The following is a 12687-nucleotide window of genomic DNA, read 5'->3' on the forward strand; positions in this document are numbered from 1 at the left end:
CCCTGTGACGTCAGTGTGCTGCAAGTGGCGCCGTGGAGTCAGAGCTCACACTGTGGGACTCCCCCAGAGCCGGCAGTTTATTGGGGTGGCATTGATTCATTTGCTGTAATGGTACAGAGTTTGCCGCCTTAAAGGGACAGTACGCTTGTGAATCTTCAAGCAAGCAGACGTGTTCCTGGATTGAGTGTCCACGCCGGAGCCCTGTTCAGCCTGTTTAAAGAACCTTTTGTAGTGACTGGAGCAGGAGAACCGTAGGATTAGCTGACGCTAACCAGACGTATTTGATCCATCATCTGAGCGGTAACATGTACCCTGAACATGCCCTGTCTTACTGATTTGTCCTTGCGGTACGTGCATATTATACCACTTTAATATTTATAATTATATCTGTACTATTTTACACTACGAGAGGTCGTGCGCTGTCTTTTTTTCTTCACATGCGATCTTTATGGTGTTGAGCCACCATTACTGACGAGCAGCAGACCATCTCCCCATCACTTAAAAGGTTAAAAAGTATTTTTTCTTTGGTGCACATATATGGTTTAACCACTGAGTTATATATGAGGTATTATATATAAGCACTGTCACATTCACCTAAGTTGATTTTACAATTTGTGCGCAGTTTTCTTTTTATTTCTTTGACTCCCTGGTATGCCTCAGCAGCCTTTCCACTCAGCTGGGGGGACAAAAACTCGATCCAGTCCATCTCGACAATTGATGGAAGTGGCAGATCTTCTCAAAAGATCTGAGTTAGCCATCCTTGACCTTCTGGGCCTCATAAAATTTCAGGAAGCTATTGTAGCTCATCCACAGGACTGAACTGGTCACTGAGTCACGACTCTCCTGAGCTGGACTACGTAGTGGGAGCCAGTCGTTAGTCACAGCATCTCTCTCCCTCTGTCCCAGAATGTGTATTGCTGCCACCTTCTCCTCGGGTGTGGGGTTGGGGCCCAAATCAGTCAACAGTCTCTGGAGTGGACCAATCACTGGCCCCGTTATCAGACCTGATTGCTTCTTGTTGGCACAACTCTTGTACCTGGAGGGTCGTGCCTTTGGAGCTCTTTAAGGAGGTCCCCCTTGGACAGTCCCTTGTATGGTAGCCCCACATCTTGGCACTGAGCCACCATGCTCGTCCTTGGTACAGCTTCTATAGCGCCCAACCACTGTGCTTAGATCACTACCTCACTGGCTAACTGAAACAGGGGAAAGGGATTAATTGCTGAGGGGTTATGTTACTATGACCTTGTGTACCGAAGTCTATAGCCAAGACCTTTTCAGTGCTGGGAGACCCACAAGAATTCCAGCACTGGGCCTAGCAATCCCTCTGCTATAACCAGTCTTTATTTATCACCCGTCTGTCACGGAAAGCATGAAGATGGCACACTCAAGGATCCTAGGTACAAAAAATAAGGGCTAATAAACTAAGAAATTTATTGGAAAGGGTAACAATAACACAAACATACAACCGATAAAAAATAAAAGGGAAAACGTACCACTGGCTTATCTTGGGTACATAGGTAATTCAGATTGTGGTGTCTCCGGAACAGAGAATAAGATAAATAGGATATGAACCCCAAACTAGTGCTCAAGTACTGCTGGAACAATTAGATCCTTGAAAAGTCAATTGAATAAGGTAGGACAGAAGAGCTGTATATTTGAAGCAATAACCAAGTCCCATATGTTGGTGTGGACATGCATACAGGCTGGGGGAGGGGTAATGAAGGAGGGGAGGGGTAATGAATGAAGGAGGGAAACTGAAGTGCTCTTGTGAGGTGTGAAGCCCAGTAAACACCAATCCTCCCTGCAGTCCCACAACCCCACTATACCTGGTGTCACGCAGAGACTCTAAACCTGTGCACCGTGTAGAACCTCATGAATAAGGTGCCGACAGGAAAGAAAACAGCTGTGAGTCCGTCCGTGGTGTAAGCGTGCTCCAGCCAAGGTAACTAATGCAGAAAAAATGGTCGAAAGGCGGTGCACTGCGAATTCAAACTACCAAACGCAAGTTGATGAAAAAAGCCAATTTAATAATTTAGTCGCCTTCTGACAATTTTTTCCAGAACAAAGAAGGCTGTGGTGAGGACCTCCAACAGCCGAAACATGTTGCCTCAAAATAGTCCACAAAGTTCCAGGTCACCGAAACCTCTCTGCAGTCTCTTGGTATAATCCAACAGGGCTTCCAGTCACAGAGACTCACCCCAAGATTGGAGTGCGAGTCATCTCAGCAGGTGGTGAACCTCCTCCATAAACCCAACCATGCCCCAGACAAGTTCATGTATTTAACATATAAACACAATAGGTAATGTACTCAACATACTAAGTACAGTTTAACGTGAGTAATGTCTTTATCCTTAAAACAGGATAAGGGCATTTAACCCTTACAGAGGGATAGCCATCTGACAGTCAGGGGCTGCAAGCTGGGCTTGACCTTTACTATATGGCTTCCTGACCATTTCTTTCGTCACAAAGAGCAAGAAAAAACATACTGACAAGAAACCGGCGCGTAGCCCTAATTATATTATTCTGCAGTAGTGAGGCGAGTCATCAAGTTCAAACCCAGTGTCGGCTCTCCCTGTGACTATGGGAAAGTCACTTTATCCCCCTGTGCCTCAGGCATCAAAGTTAGACTCTTAGCTTTGCGATGAATGTACTTGTGTCTGCAAAATTCTACATACAGTGCTGCATACACTGTCAGCTTTATATAATAAAAAATATTGGTGGACTAACCTCTACAAGTGCTACACTGCTGCTAATGACTGCATTCTGTTCTACACCTCTGCAGTAGGTTGCAGACAATACACCACAGCCTCACATGCAAAGGAAAACAAATCACTCTGTCTTAAGCTGTGTAAAACCACAGACTGAGCCCCTGTTCTGAGTGTAATCTGCTCGTGCAGGGGAGAGGGCCACTCAGATCTGTCTGTGGGTCACATGAACAGAAGGATTTACTGGATCAAAAGGGGACCTGGGGTAAGGGGGCGAGCGCTTCGCTCATTCCCTCCTACTGCTCCCTCGCACTGCATGCTACCTTCCGCCGCCGATGCTTGTTTTCATCCTGGCAGCATAAGCTGTGGCCTCATTTTCTCAGCTGTTGCTATTTATAAGCTAAGCTGGAAGCAGTTCCCTTATTGTCTCTCAGAGCTGTGTGCATTCCAAGATCACTTCCTCACTGTGCACAAGCAGGCGGTGCATGGTCTGTTATGTCCGGCACATTTTCTCCTGTTCTCTCTCGGTTTTTTTCCCTACTTCACTAATTCATTAATTTGCAATGCATTGCTTGCCCATCTGGGAATGAAGGGGTTAAGACAGCAATCCCTTTCATTAACAATAACAATTGAACATGTTCTTTCTGTTTACCAGGTGGAAGTCCCTTTGCTGCTGTATTTACTAATACTACCCATTTAAAAATGCTGCAGTTGCTTTCCTAAGATATCCGTTTCTGACAATTTGCCTCAGAGGAAAATTAAAATGGCTGTTGCCATTCACCCATATTAAGGCAACAGTAGTTGCCATGGTAACAGCAGTTGTCAACGAAATTTTAAACAGGTGAAACTAGGCAAAACATAAACTTGAAAAAAATTAAGCGCAAGAAATAGCACAATATGAACTACAGTATACTCTTATAACATAATTTCATTTTTGTGGGGGGTTGCTGCTTTAACTGGCCCTCTCATACGTCTTCCGAAGTGATACTCACAATAATATAACATAGTATTTAAAGGGAGATTGCCCGGTCCATTTACAGTTTATATAAACCAGCCCCAATGGTTATAATGCATTGCTATAAGCTTAGGGTGACCGGACATCGCGATTTAGCCGGGACAGTCAAGGTTTTTAGGGCTCTGTCACAACTTTTTGGGCCACTGTCCCCGCTTTCTATCGGTGCCGGCCACGCATGCGCGATCGGCACTGGCTGGCCACACGTTCGCAATCGCCACTTGCCAGCCACGCATGCGCGGCCGGCAAGCTCTGATCGTGCATGCACACGATCGGTCGGCAAATACTGATTTAATCACCCTAATTTCTCTGAAGCTCCAGTGCTGGCCACTGCTGAACTTGACTGTTCAGGACTACTTTGCACAGTGACCATGCACCAACCTGTAATGCAGGGGTAGCCAACTCCAGTCTTCAAGAGCTACCAAGAGGTCAGGTTTTCAGGATATCCCTGCTTCTTCGACTGTGCCACTTGTGCCGAAGCGGCAATATCCTGAAAACCTGACCTGTTGGTAGCTCTTGAGCACTGGAGTTGGCCACGACTGGTACAAACTTTCTCACCTTTAGGTCTGTGGGGAAGTCATCTTTCTTCACCAGACCGGTAGCTGCGGCAATGTTTCCGGCGCCAGACATGACCGCCCCCCCGAGCTGAGACGCCTGCTCTTTGGTCTTCTCGGCCACTGAAAAATACACAGGAAAGTCACTGGAATTCTCTGACCCAAAGAATTGGGGAATGAGAGAGAAAAGGAGAACTGGACAGGCCTTTCAAAAGTAAAATAAGGATGACAGACACCAACAGAGAGGGGGCACAGAAGTGTCAAGAACATAAACTAGAGGTGCAAGGATGTAAATGGTGGATGACAGGCAATGGACAAAAGAATTTAAAAATGCAGCTGTAACAACTGGGAACAAAAGAATCAAGGGAAAGGAGGGAGATGTTCATTGTCTTATTTCCACATATATCTGTGTGTTAATTATATGTACAGTAATATAGGATTCAATATTTCCCAGAAAAAAATATCTCTTGGGGGTTTACTTTCACACATTTTCAGCAAATAAGGATAACTTCCTGAATTATGGACACTGAGGATAAATAAAAGTCCATGGGCACTGTAACAGGGGAGTTATCCCTGTTCAGGAAATATGCCTCTAATCCAGCAGTGTGGTGGTTAACTGCTGGTAGTCAATTAACAAACACCACCTGTCTGATTAGGTTGCTTAGAAAAGCCTGCCCTTGAAACAGAAAGGGAGATTGTTCCCGACTCTCACAACTTGTGAGACTGACATGGGGACAGACGTCTTGAGTCTACCAGAAGAGGCTGCTTGCAAGACACAGGGGGAAACATTTCTGAACCTGAATCCTTATATCGCCTGAGGAAAAGAGAAGACTTTCCCTCTAACTACAAGGAACAGATAAGACTTTCCTTTATAAGACTTTTTATATCTGCTCATTTCATGATATATGTTTGGGGGCTGGGAGACATGCTTATCTAAAGGGAGTTGTGGACTGCATAATTTTCACTAGAAATACTCCCAAGTGAATAGAAGTTTTGTTTACCCCTTGTTTGGATGGTTTCCTGATGTTAAGGAAACAGGCGCAATAAAAGCCATATTTAATTTCATCATAACTAGTCTCCCTTGCATACCTCTGTGAGCGTCCGCCTACATATGGTCGTCAGAAGTGGGACGAGAGGTGGTCCTTGAAGTTAGAAGGGTCCCGGAGAGTGCCTGTGAATTTTTTTTGTGCTTTTTTGCACACAAACAGCCTGACCAAAGATCTCATGCAGCAGAGACAGAGTTAAAGTGATACACACCCAGGCAGGAAATCTACACTGCACTGAAACTTACAAAAACACAGATGGACTAATTTCCCCAATCCCAAGAGGAGAGAGAGAGAGACTGCTGAAGCAGGTAAACCTTATTTGCCCATCACAATAAAGTGTAATATGGTCATTGAAATAGGGGGTTTGCCTTCCAGCCATAGTCAGGGTTCAAGAAGTGAGTTAGCCCTTAAAAGGGTTAGGCGTTTGTTGTTTTCAAATGTTTCGCTGAAGCAGTGAATACAGATGGTGACATACGAGCGGTACTGATTCTGCAAGTAGAGGCTGCCACACCGCATAGGACTACCAGTTGTGAATGGAGTATATGCAGAAAAGTGTGAAAATTGATGCAAGACTGTGCTGAAGCAGGGGAATTTTCAGTAAACAAGTGCTGAGGGTAAAATTGCCTACTAGAAAAAAGGAATTGCTGAGCTGTGTAAAAGGTATCCCAAAGTATGAAGAGTGAATGTCATAATACCCAAAGTTGAGACTGGACTCAAGCAGAAAACTGCATTATTTGGCTGAAGCAGAGAGATTGCACCTAGCAAGTAAATGGTGTAAAGACAACAGAAGTTTTTACCTAGCAACTGCACATCCAGCATACCTAATGAGAGATTACACCTAGCAAGTAAATGGTGTAAAGCAAATAGACGTTTTTACCTAGCAACTGCACATCCTGTATACCTGATGAGAGAAAATGCGTGCACAGCACTGCTGATATTGTAAAACTTACCCAAGAAAGGAAAAGTCTACAGAGATGCCTGTGAGAGCTAAGACCTCTACAAGCAAAATATGCCCACCTGTAGGACTACCACAATTGGGGGTTCTAGCAAATACAGTGTCAATAGCTGCAATAGCGCCTCCTGAGGTCAGGAAGAAAATTACACCTGATAGCCTCAAAATGGAGGACAAGATGCAGCGTTCCTGTAATGAACCCTACCCCACGGAAGAGTGGCCCTTCCAGTCCAATAAAGAGGAAGACATCTCTTACGGGGAACCCAAACTGAGTCACACCCACAAAACACCCAAAGAATGGTGGGGGTGCCTGAACTCGGCACGAACCGAAAAGACCGCTCCCTATGATGACGAATATGGTCAGCAGGAGAAAGAGCGGGAGCAGTGGATCACTGAATATTTTCGTCAGCTATTACAGTTGCAAGAAAAGCCGGGTGGATCCAGTGACGCTGCTAAAATTTCAAATGAAGATGGAGACCTCAGTATCCCTGAAAGGACGGTGTCATCCAAAACAAAAAGGCGAAAAAAGAAAAGCGGTTCTTCACTTACCGTGGAAAGAACAGACACGTCCGCAGATCCTGTGGAGAATAAGGGGGACCGAGATGCCCTGCAGCCTAGAGAAAATGGAGAATTCGTCCCGCGGATAACCGAATATCCAGAGGGCCCAAGGCAGAAGTCGTGTACCCCAAAGAAGTGTCTGTCCGGTGCCAACAGTGAGGAACCCTCAACCAATCATGCCAGGGAAGCGGAGCCGGAACCAGTGAGTGATGATCCCTTGACCAGCCCTGAAGACGCCCTAAAAATTGCCAGGTGTGACTGTGATCTACTCCGGGAACAATTGAAACTTGAGAGGGAAGATAATGCTGAGTTACAGAAGACGGTGCTCACAATGTACTCTGAATCTGGAATAGAGTTGGACGATCTCAAGACTGAGCTAGATACTGCAAACGCTACTATTTCCCCCATGAATTAAAAGCAAAGCCAATCTGATAAAATGATCACTAAGCTGAAGCGGAAATATGAGGAGGCACTAAAGCAGATGACAGTCTTTCAGCAAGAGGTTCACACTCTTTGCATAGAGCTGAATGCCTCACAACAGGAGGTCAACAATGTCCGGACAGAGGTGGACGTATCTCATAAAGAGGTTCAGACAGTCCTCAGAGCACTGGATGCCTCACATCATGAGACCAACAGCTGCCGCACAGACCTGGAAGTTTCCAGAAAGGAACTACACAGTCTCACTGAGGAGCTGGACATTTCTAAAGAAACGATTGTCAATCTTAATACAGTTCTCAAAGTCTTTCAGAAGGAGCTTCAGACCCTCAACCTAGAGAAGGAAGTCTCACGCCAGGAGACTGTCATTCTCAAAGCAGATGTGCGTAAATGGAAGGAGGACTGCAAGGAGGCCCTGAATAGTACAGAGACTGAAAAAGGAGAACATTTAAGATTAAAAAGAGAAAACTTAAACCTGGAAGAAGAAAATTTTCATTTGACAGACGAAGTCAAGGAAAAGAATGAAAAGCTGCACGAGCTTAAGGAAATAAATAGACTGTTGGAAGGTGAGAAGTTTGAAGCAGAGCACCGACTGCAGAACCAACTGCAAGGTCTGCGTACGCACCTCCAGATGTCCGAGGAGAAGCAGCGAACTCTGCAGGAAGACAATCTGCAGGCTGTTAAAGAAATACAAGTGCTGCAGGAACATCTGATTACCCAGTATGTCCCCGCAAAGCAGCATGAGAAACTGAAGGCTACCCTGAGCATCACCAAAGTATCGCTAAAGGCCAAGCTTAGAACCCAGGTGACTCGGCACAAAAGGGAGCACAAGAAGCTCCAGAAACTGAAACAAGTAACTGTGGCCCAAGCAAAGAAGTTCATAGTGCTTCACAATGCAGTGAAAATGTGGAAGCAAGCTCAGAAAAAACAGTGTACAGATAAATTCCCTGAGAAGAGACTTGCAAGACGCACTCAAAAAACAGGGATCTCTCACGGATGAGATTACAGTTCTACAAGGACAAGTATTGACCCTGACTAAGCGTCAGTATCCCACAGCCACAAAATCCCATGAAGACAAGGGTGCAGTGAGAGCTGGGAATACCGCTCATCTGAAAAACAAGGTTGCAAAATTTGAACCACCTAAACGAGCACTAGCAAAACCTTCAGCCACTCAACAGGCAACAAAAGAAGGTACTGAATCAAAACCAGAAGAATCCTTAGCTGATGAAGCTGAAAAGATGGGACATTCCCTGGAAGTGGATATGGATTTGCAACTTAATCCCAAAGAGGCTGAACTAGCAACTCCATTAAGTGGAAAAAGAGCAGAGAGACAGCTTCAAGAGCGGAAAACTCAAAGGGCTGTTTTTAAACACTCTGCAACTGCTGCCATACAGTCTACCGGCAATAAAACGAGCACCCGACGCGAGGGAAATCTCATGACCGCGCACGTAGCAAAAAGACTATACTTAGAAAAAATCCTCCTCGTGCGACTGAATGCTGATCTCAAGCACCTTCGGGGGGAGACACAAATGAACTGGAGAAAGGGCTCCGATCCCAGCGGGACTGAGGGTTCTCTTCCTCCATCCACTCTCATTCAAGTCACAGAGATATCTAGAATGAGAGTGGAAGGATGGGCTTTGGCCGTGGCAAGCCTGAGCTTCCCACATACAGGGGAGGTATGTAACAGGGGAGTTATCCCTGTTCAGGAAAAATACACAGGAAAGTCACTGGAATTCTCTGAACCAAAGAATTGGGGAATGAGAGAGAAAAGGAGAACTGGACAGGCCTTTCAAAAGTAAAATAAGGATGACAGACACCAACAGAGAGGGGGCACAGAAGTGTCAAGAACATAAACTAGAGGTGCAAGGATGTAAATGGTGGATGACAGGCAATGGACAAAAGAATTTAAAAATGCAGCTGTAACAACTGGGAACAAAAGAATCAAGGGAAAGGAGGGAGATGTTCATTGTCTTATTTCCACATATATCTGTGTGTTAATTATATGTACAGTAATATAGGATTCAATATTTCCCAGAAAAAAATATCTCTTAGGGGTTTACTTTCACACATTTTCAGCAAATAAGGATAACTTCCTGAATTATGGACACTGAGGATAAATAAAAGTCCATGGGCACTGTAACAGGGGAGTTATCCATGTTCAGGAAATATGCCTCTAATCCAGCAGTGTGGTGGTTAACTGCTGGTAGTCAATTAACAAACACCACCTGTCTGATTAGGTTGCTTAGAAAAGCCTGCCCTTGAAACAGAAAGGGAGATTGTTCCCGACTCTCACAACTTGTGAGACTGACATGGGGACAGATGTCTTGAGTCTACCAGAAGAGGCTGCTTGCAAGACACAGGGGGAAACACTTCTGAATCCTGATATCGCCTGAGGAAAAGGCAACAACCCAGGAACAGAGAAGACTTTCCCTCTAACTACAAGGAACAGATAAGACTTTCCTTTATAAGACTTTTTATATCTGCTCATTTCATGATATATGTTTGGGGGCTGGGAGACATGCTTATCTAAAGGGAGCTGTGGACTGCATAGTTTTCACTAGAAATACTCCCAAGTGAATAGAAGCTTTGTTTACCCCTTGTTTGGATGGTTTCCTGATGTTAAGGAAACAGGCGCAATAAAATCCTTATTTCATTTCACCATTACCAGTCTCCCTTGCATACCTCTGTGAGCGGCCTCCTACAGGCACCCATCACATATACAATTTACAGTATATAACAGTCACTGACAGTGATTTTCTGTTTATTTCTGAGTTTCTTATGGCTTCAGTTGCTTTTCTTCAGACGATTGTCTGAGTGGAATCTTCTATATACTGTATAGAGTTCCCCTCTGTCTCACCTGCTCCCACTGTGTGGCCGAATGGAACCTTCAGACAATAGGGGCAGCAGAAGGGGTGGTAATTACTCAGTGTCCCACCCGTGCTGAACCGTAATTAAGCACTGTACACGTTGGCTAAATAAATAAAGCCCTGGTCTTGATTAGGAACATATTCTGAATGTTCAATCAATTGAAAGCACTCCGTCATATAACACCTTCTCTGCCACTTTGCGTTAGAAAGGCCAAATCTTAAAAGAACACAGACAAGTTCCACAGAAGGACTAGAAAATGATAGCAAGGGGATCACATCTAAATAATTAAGAATACCAACAGTGATCCCGAAGCTGCAATGTTCTCGGCTGAGAAGAAGGCATTTCTTAGCTGTGCTAACAAAGTGAGTGTGGCCAGGGCTGAAATTCTCTTTAATCTAACACAATTTTGATACACACATAGCCTGCAGACACAAAGAATGATTTTTTGAGCATCTGCACCTTCCCTGACATTGATAAATAATCCTCCAAATGTTTATGCGAGATATATGTACACAGTAAACATAAGTGTTTTGTCAGAGAGAATGTATTACCAGTCCTACTGTAAAAAAATCTGTAAATATACCCATCTCCTGCGCAAGTTTTCATGTTTATATATAAACATGCACAAGATGAGCAATAGCTACTTCTATTAATTGCATTAGCTCAGTCTGGGAGATATCAGTCACCCATTAGCTTTTGATCCTATTATGATCAGAGCTGGCTTCCGTTCCCTGACCGCCTGAGGTGCTGTGTCACACAGATTAGCGGGGCCTCCACAGCAGCAGTGGGGGCAGAGCTTTGAAGTAAAGTGCAGTTGACACTGACCTGAAGACACTCCATCCCGGGTTTTATTTCCTGAGAAAGAGAGACAAAGTAAGTTATAGCGAATAAAGAAAGTGACAAAAACCCTCCACCGTACAGCAAATAAAAACACCACGTGTGAGAACATTCACGTCTCAGACAGGTCTGCAGCCCTGCTTTTCCCCATTATCTCTTAGCATACCGTGCTTCCACTGCAGCCAGGGATTCTGGGAAATTGCATGCAAACGAGCACACAGTGTCACCTTTTGCTTCTTATCCCTTTTAACATTGAGCCCTATAAGCTTATTCCTGCCGGATTACACAGCTTTTCAGCACAGCGTGGGTTAAAGAAGCGCATAGCCAGTAAATGTACCCACAGTGCAAAAACACTCCACCGTACCCCTTCCCTTTTTTTACTCACCATAACGTATTGTCTGGTTGTAGCCACTACCACCTTCAGATTGCAAAGCCAGTAACCACCCTCACACTGGGGGGACCCAAAAGCCTTGTGGCTGGCTGAGTGGACCATGATGGAGCTTGAGTTAACGCAGCTGATATGGCCGTAGTTCTGCACTTTGATGAATAAATTGGTATGGAGCCTGACGTTAAGGACTTTGCACCGCGAACCCCTGGGCCTTTTGGCGAAGGGGTCCTGATTTTTTTTTTAACCCTACGAGTAATACAATGTTGCTGTCCGCAACCTGAGTTCCTGGAGCACGGTGTCCAGCAGCTGGGGACTCCTCCCCCGATGCCGGGCTCCAGGAACTCAAGCTGCGGACGGCAACATTGTATTACGCGGCGGGACCGGACACATTGCAAGTGTTTCCTTTTTGGTCTTGCACTTTTAAGAAATTGTCCCCACTCTACCACGCTATGTTTATCTCATTCATTTATGGGTAAAACATGTGTTGGAGACTACGTGGGATTTACAGATCCAGCCATTCCATTGGTCCAAAGAAAACAGCATCTGCCCATTGCCGTTGATTCTTCTGCCTGCTGTAAGTAGGCATCGGACAGTGCCGCGGTCCTTGTTGTGAGAAATACTGCGCAACAGTCTGTTCTTGTTTGTTCCCCACAGAATTGCCACCATTTGAAGTGACCCATTGGGACCTACATTTACTATTTGTAGCTGGTTCTGAGTCGCACATTGGGACGGGTATACTATTATCCCTTTTGCGCCAGGGACTTGGTTCTCTTTTGTGTATCACAGATGTAGCCGGACATACCGTTCGCGTGGCCGCACCGCATGCGGGCCGGAAGGCTTAACGCTGCGGGAGGTCCGATTGAAAAGAATAGACCCCCCCGCGCGCAGCACCGGTGCGGCAGCCATCTCCTCCGTCACCTCCGCATTTCGCCATATCACCCGCGGCCACACGAACGGTAAGGCCGGCTACATCTGAATATAAAGACTACGATAGGCAAAATGAGACTAGCCAATTTAGAATAGGTGATAAAAATACAACATATAAACAATGTAGAACAAATCAATATATTAACCCCTTAGCAGCCTAAGTGGCCAGCTACTCCTAGTCAATCCATTGTCTATAACAGTCAATTACTTAGACATGGGGTGTGCAGACTGGGGGGCAGGAGATTTGGCTGAGGGGGTGCCTGAGCGGTTGCAGAGGCCCCACGCTCTTCCCCACGGCATTTAAGTTAAATGCCGGGGATCCCGTGAGGCCCCTGCAACACTTCACTTACCGGGATTCAGCCGGCTGTGACGCATCACCATGGCAACACCGCGGTGCCATGTGAT

The 12687-nt window shown here is 45.4% G+C and overlaps 1 protein-coding gene across 2 annotated transcripts in view; it reads right to left on the reverse strand.

Moving 5' to 3' along the window:
- SNCB (synuclein beta) overlaps positions 1-12687 on the reverse strand; it is a 46749-nt gene that overhangs the window by 13689 nt on the left and 20373 nt on the right. For both annotated transcript variants that reach the window (XM_075600786.1, XM_075600785.1), the window contains 2 exons: positions 10956-10985; positions 4276-4394 (listed from right to left, as the gene is read on the reverse strand). In XM_075600786.1, coding sequence (XP_075456901.1) covers positions 4276-4394; positions 10956-10985 — 149 coding nt within the window. The remainder of the gene's footprint in view (positions 1-4275; positions 4395-10955; positions 10986-12687) is intronic.

The sequence above is a fragment of the Ascaphus truei genome, chromosome 5 (assembly GCF_040206685.1).
Source record: "Ascaphus truei isolate aAscTru1 chromosome 5, aAscTru1.hap1, whole genome shotgun sequence".
In the NCBI taxonomy this organism is placed as follows: Eukaryota; Metazoa; Chordata; class Amphibia; order Anura; family Ascaphidae; genus Ascaphus; species Ascaphus truei.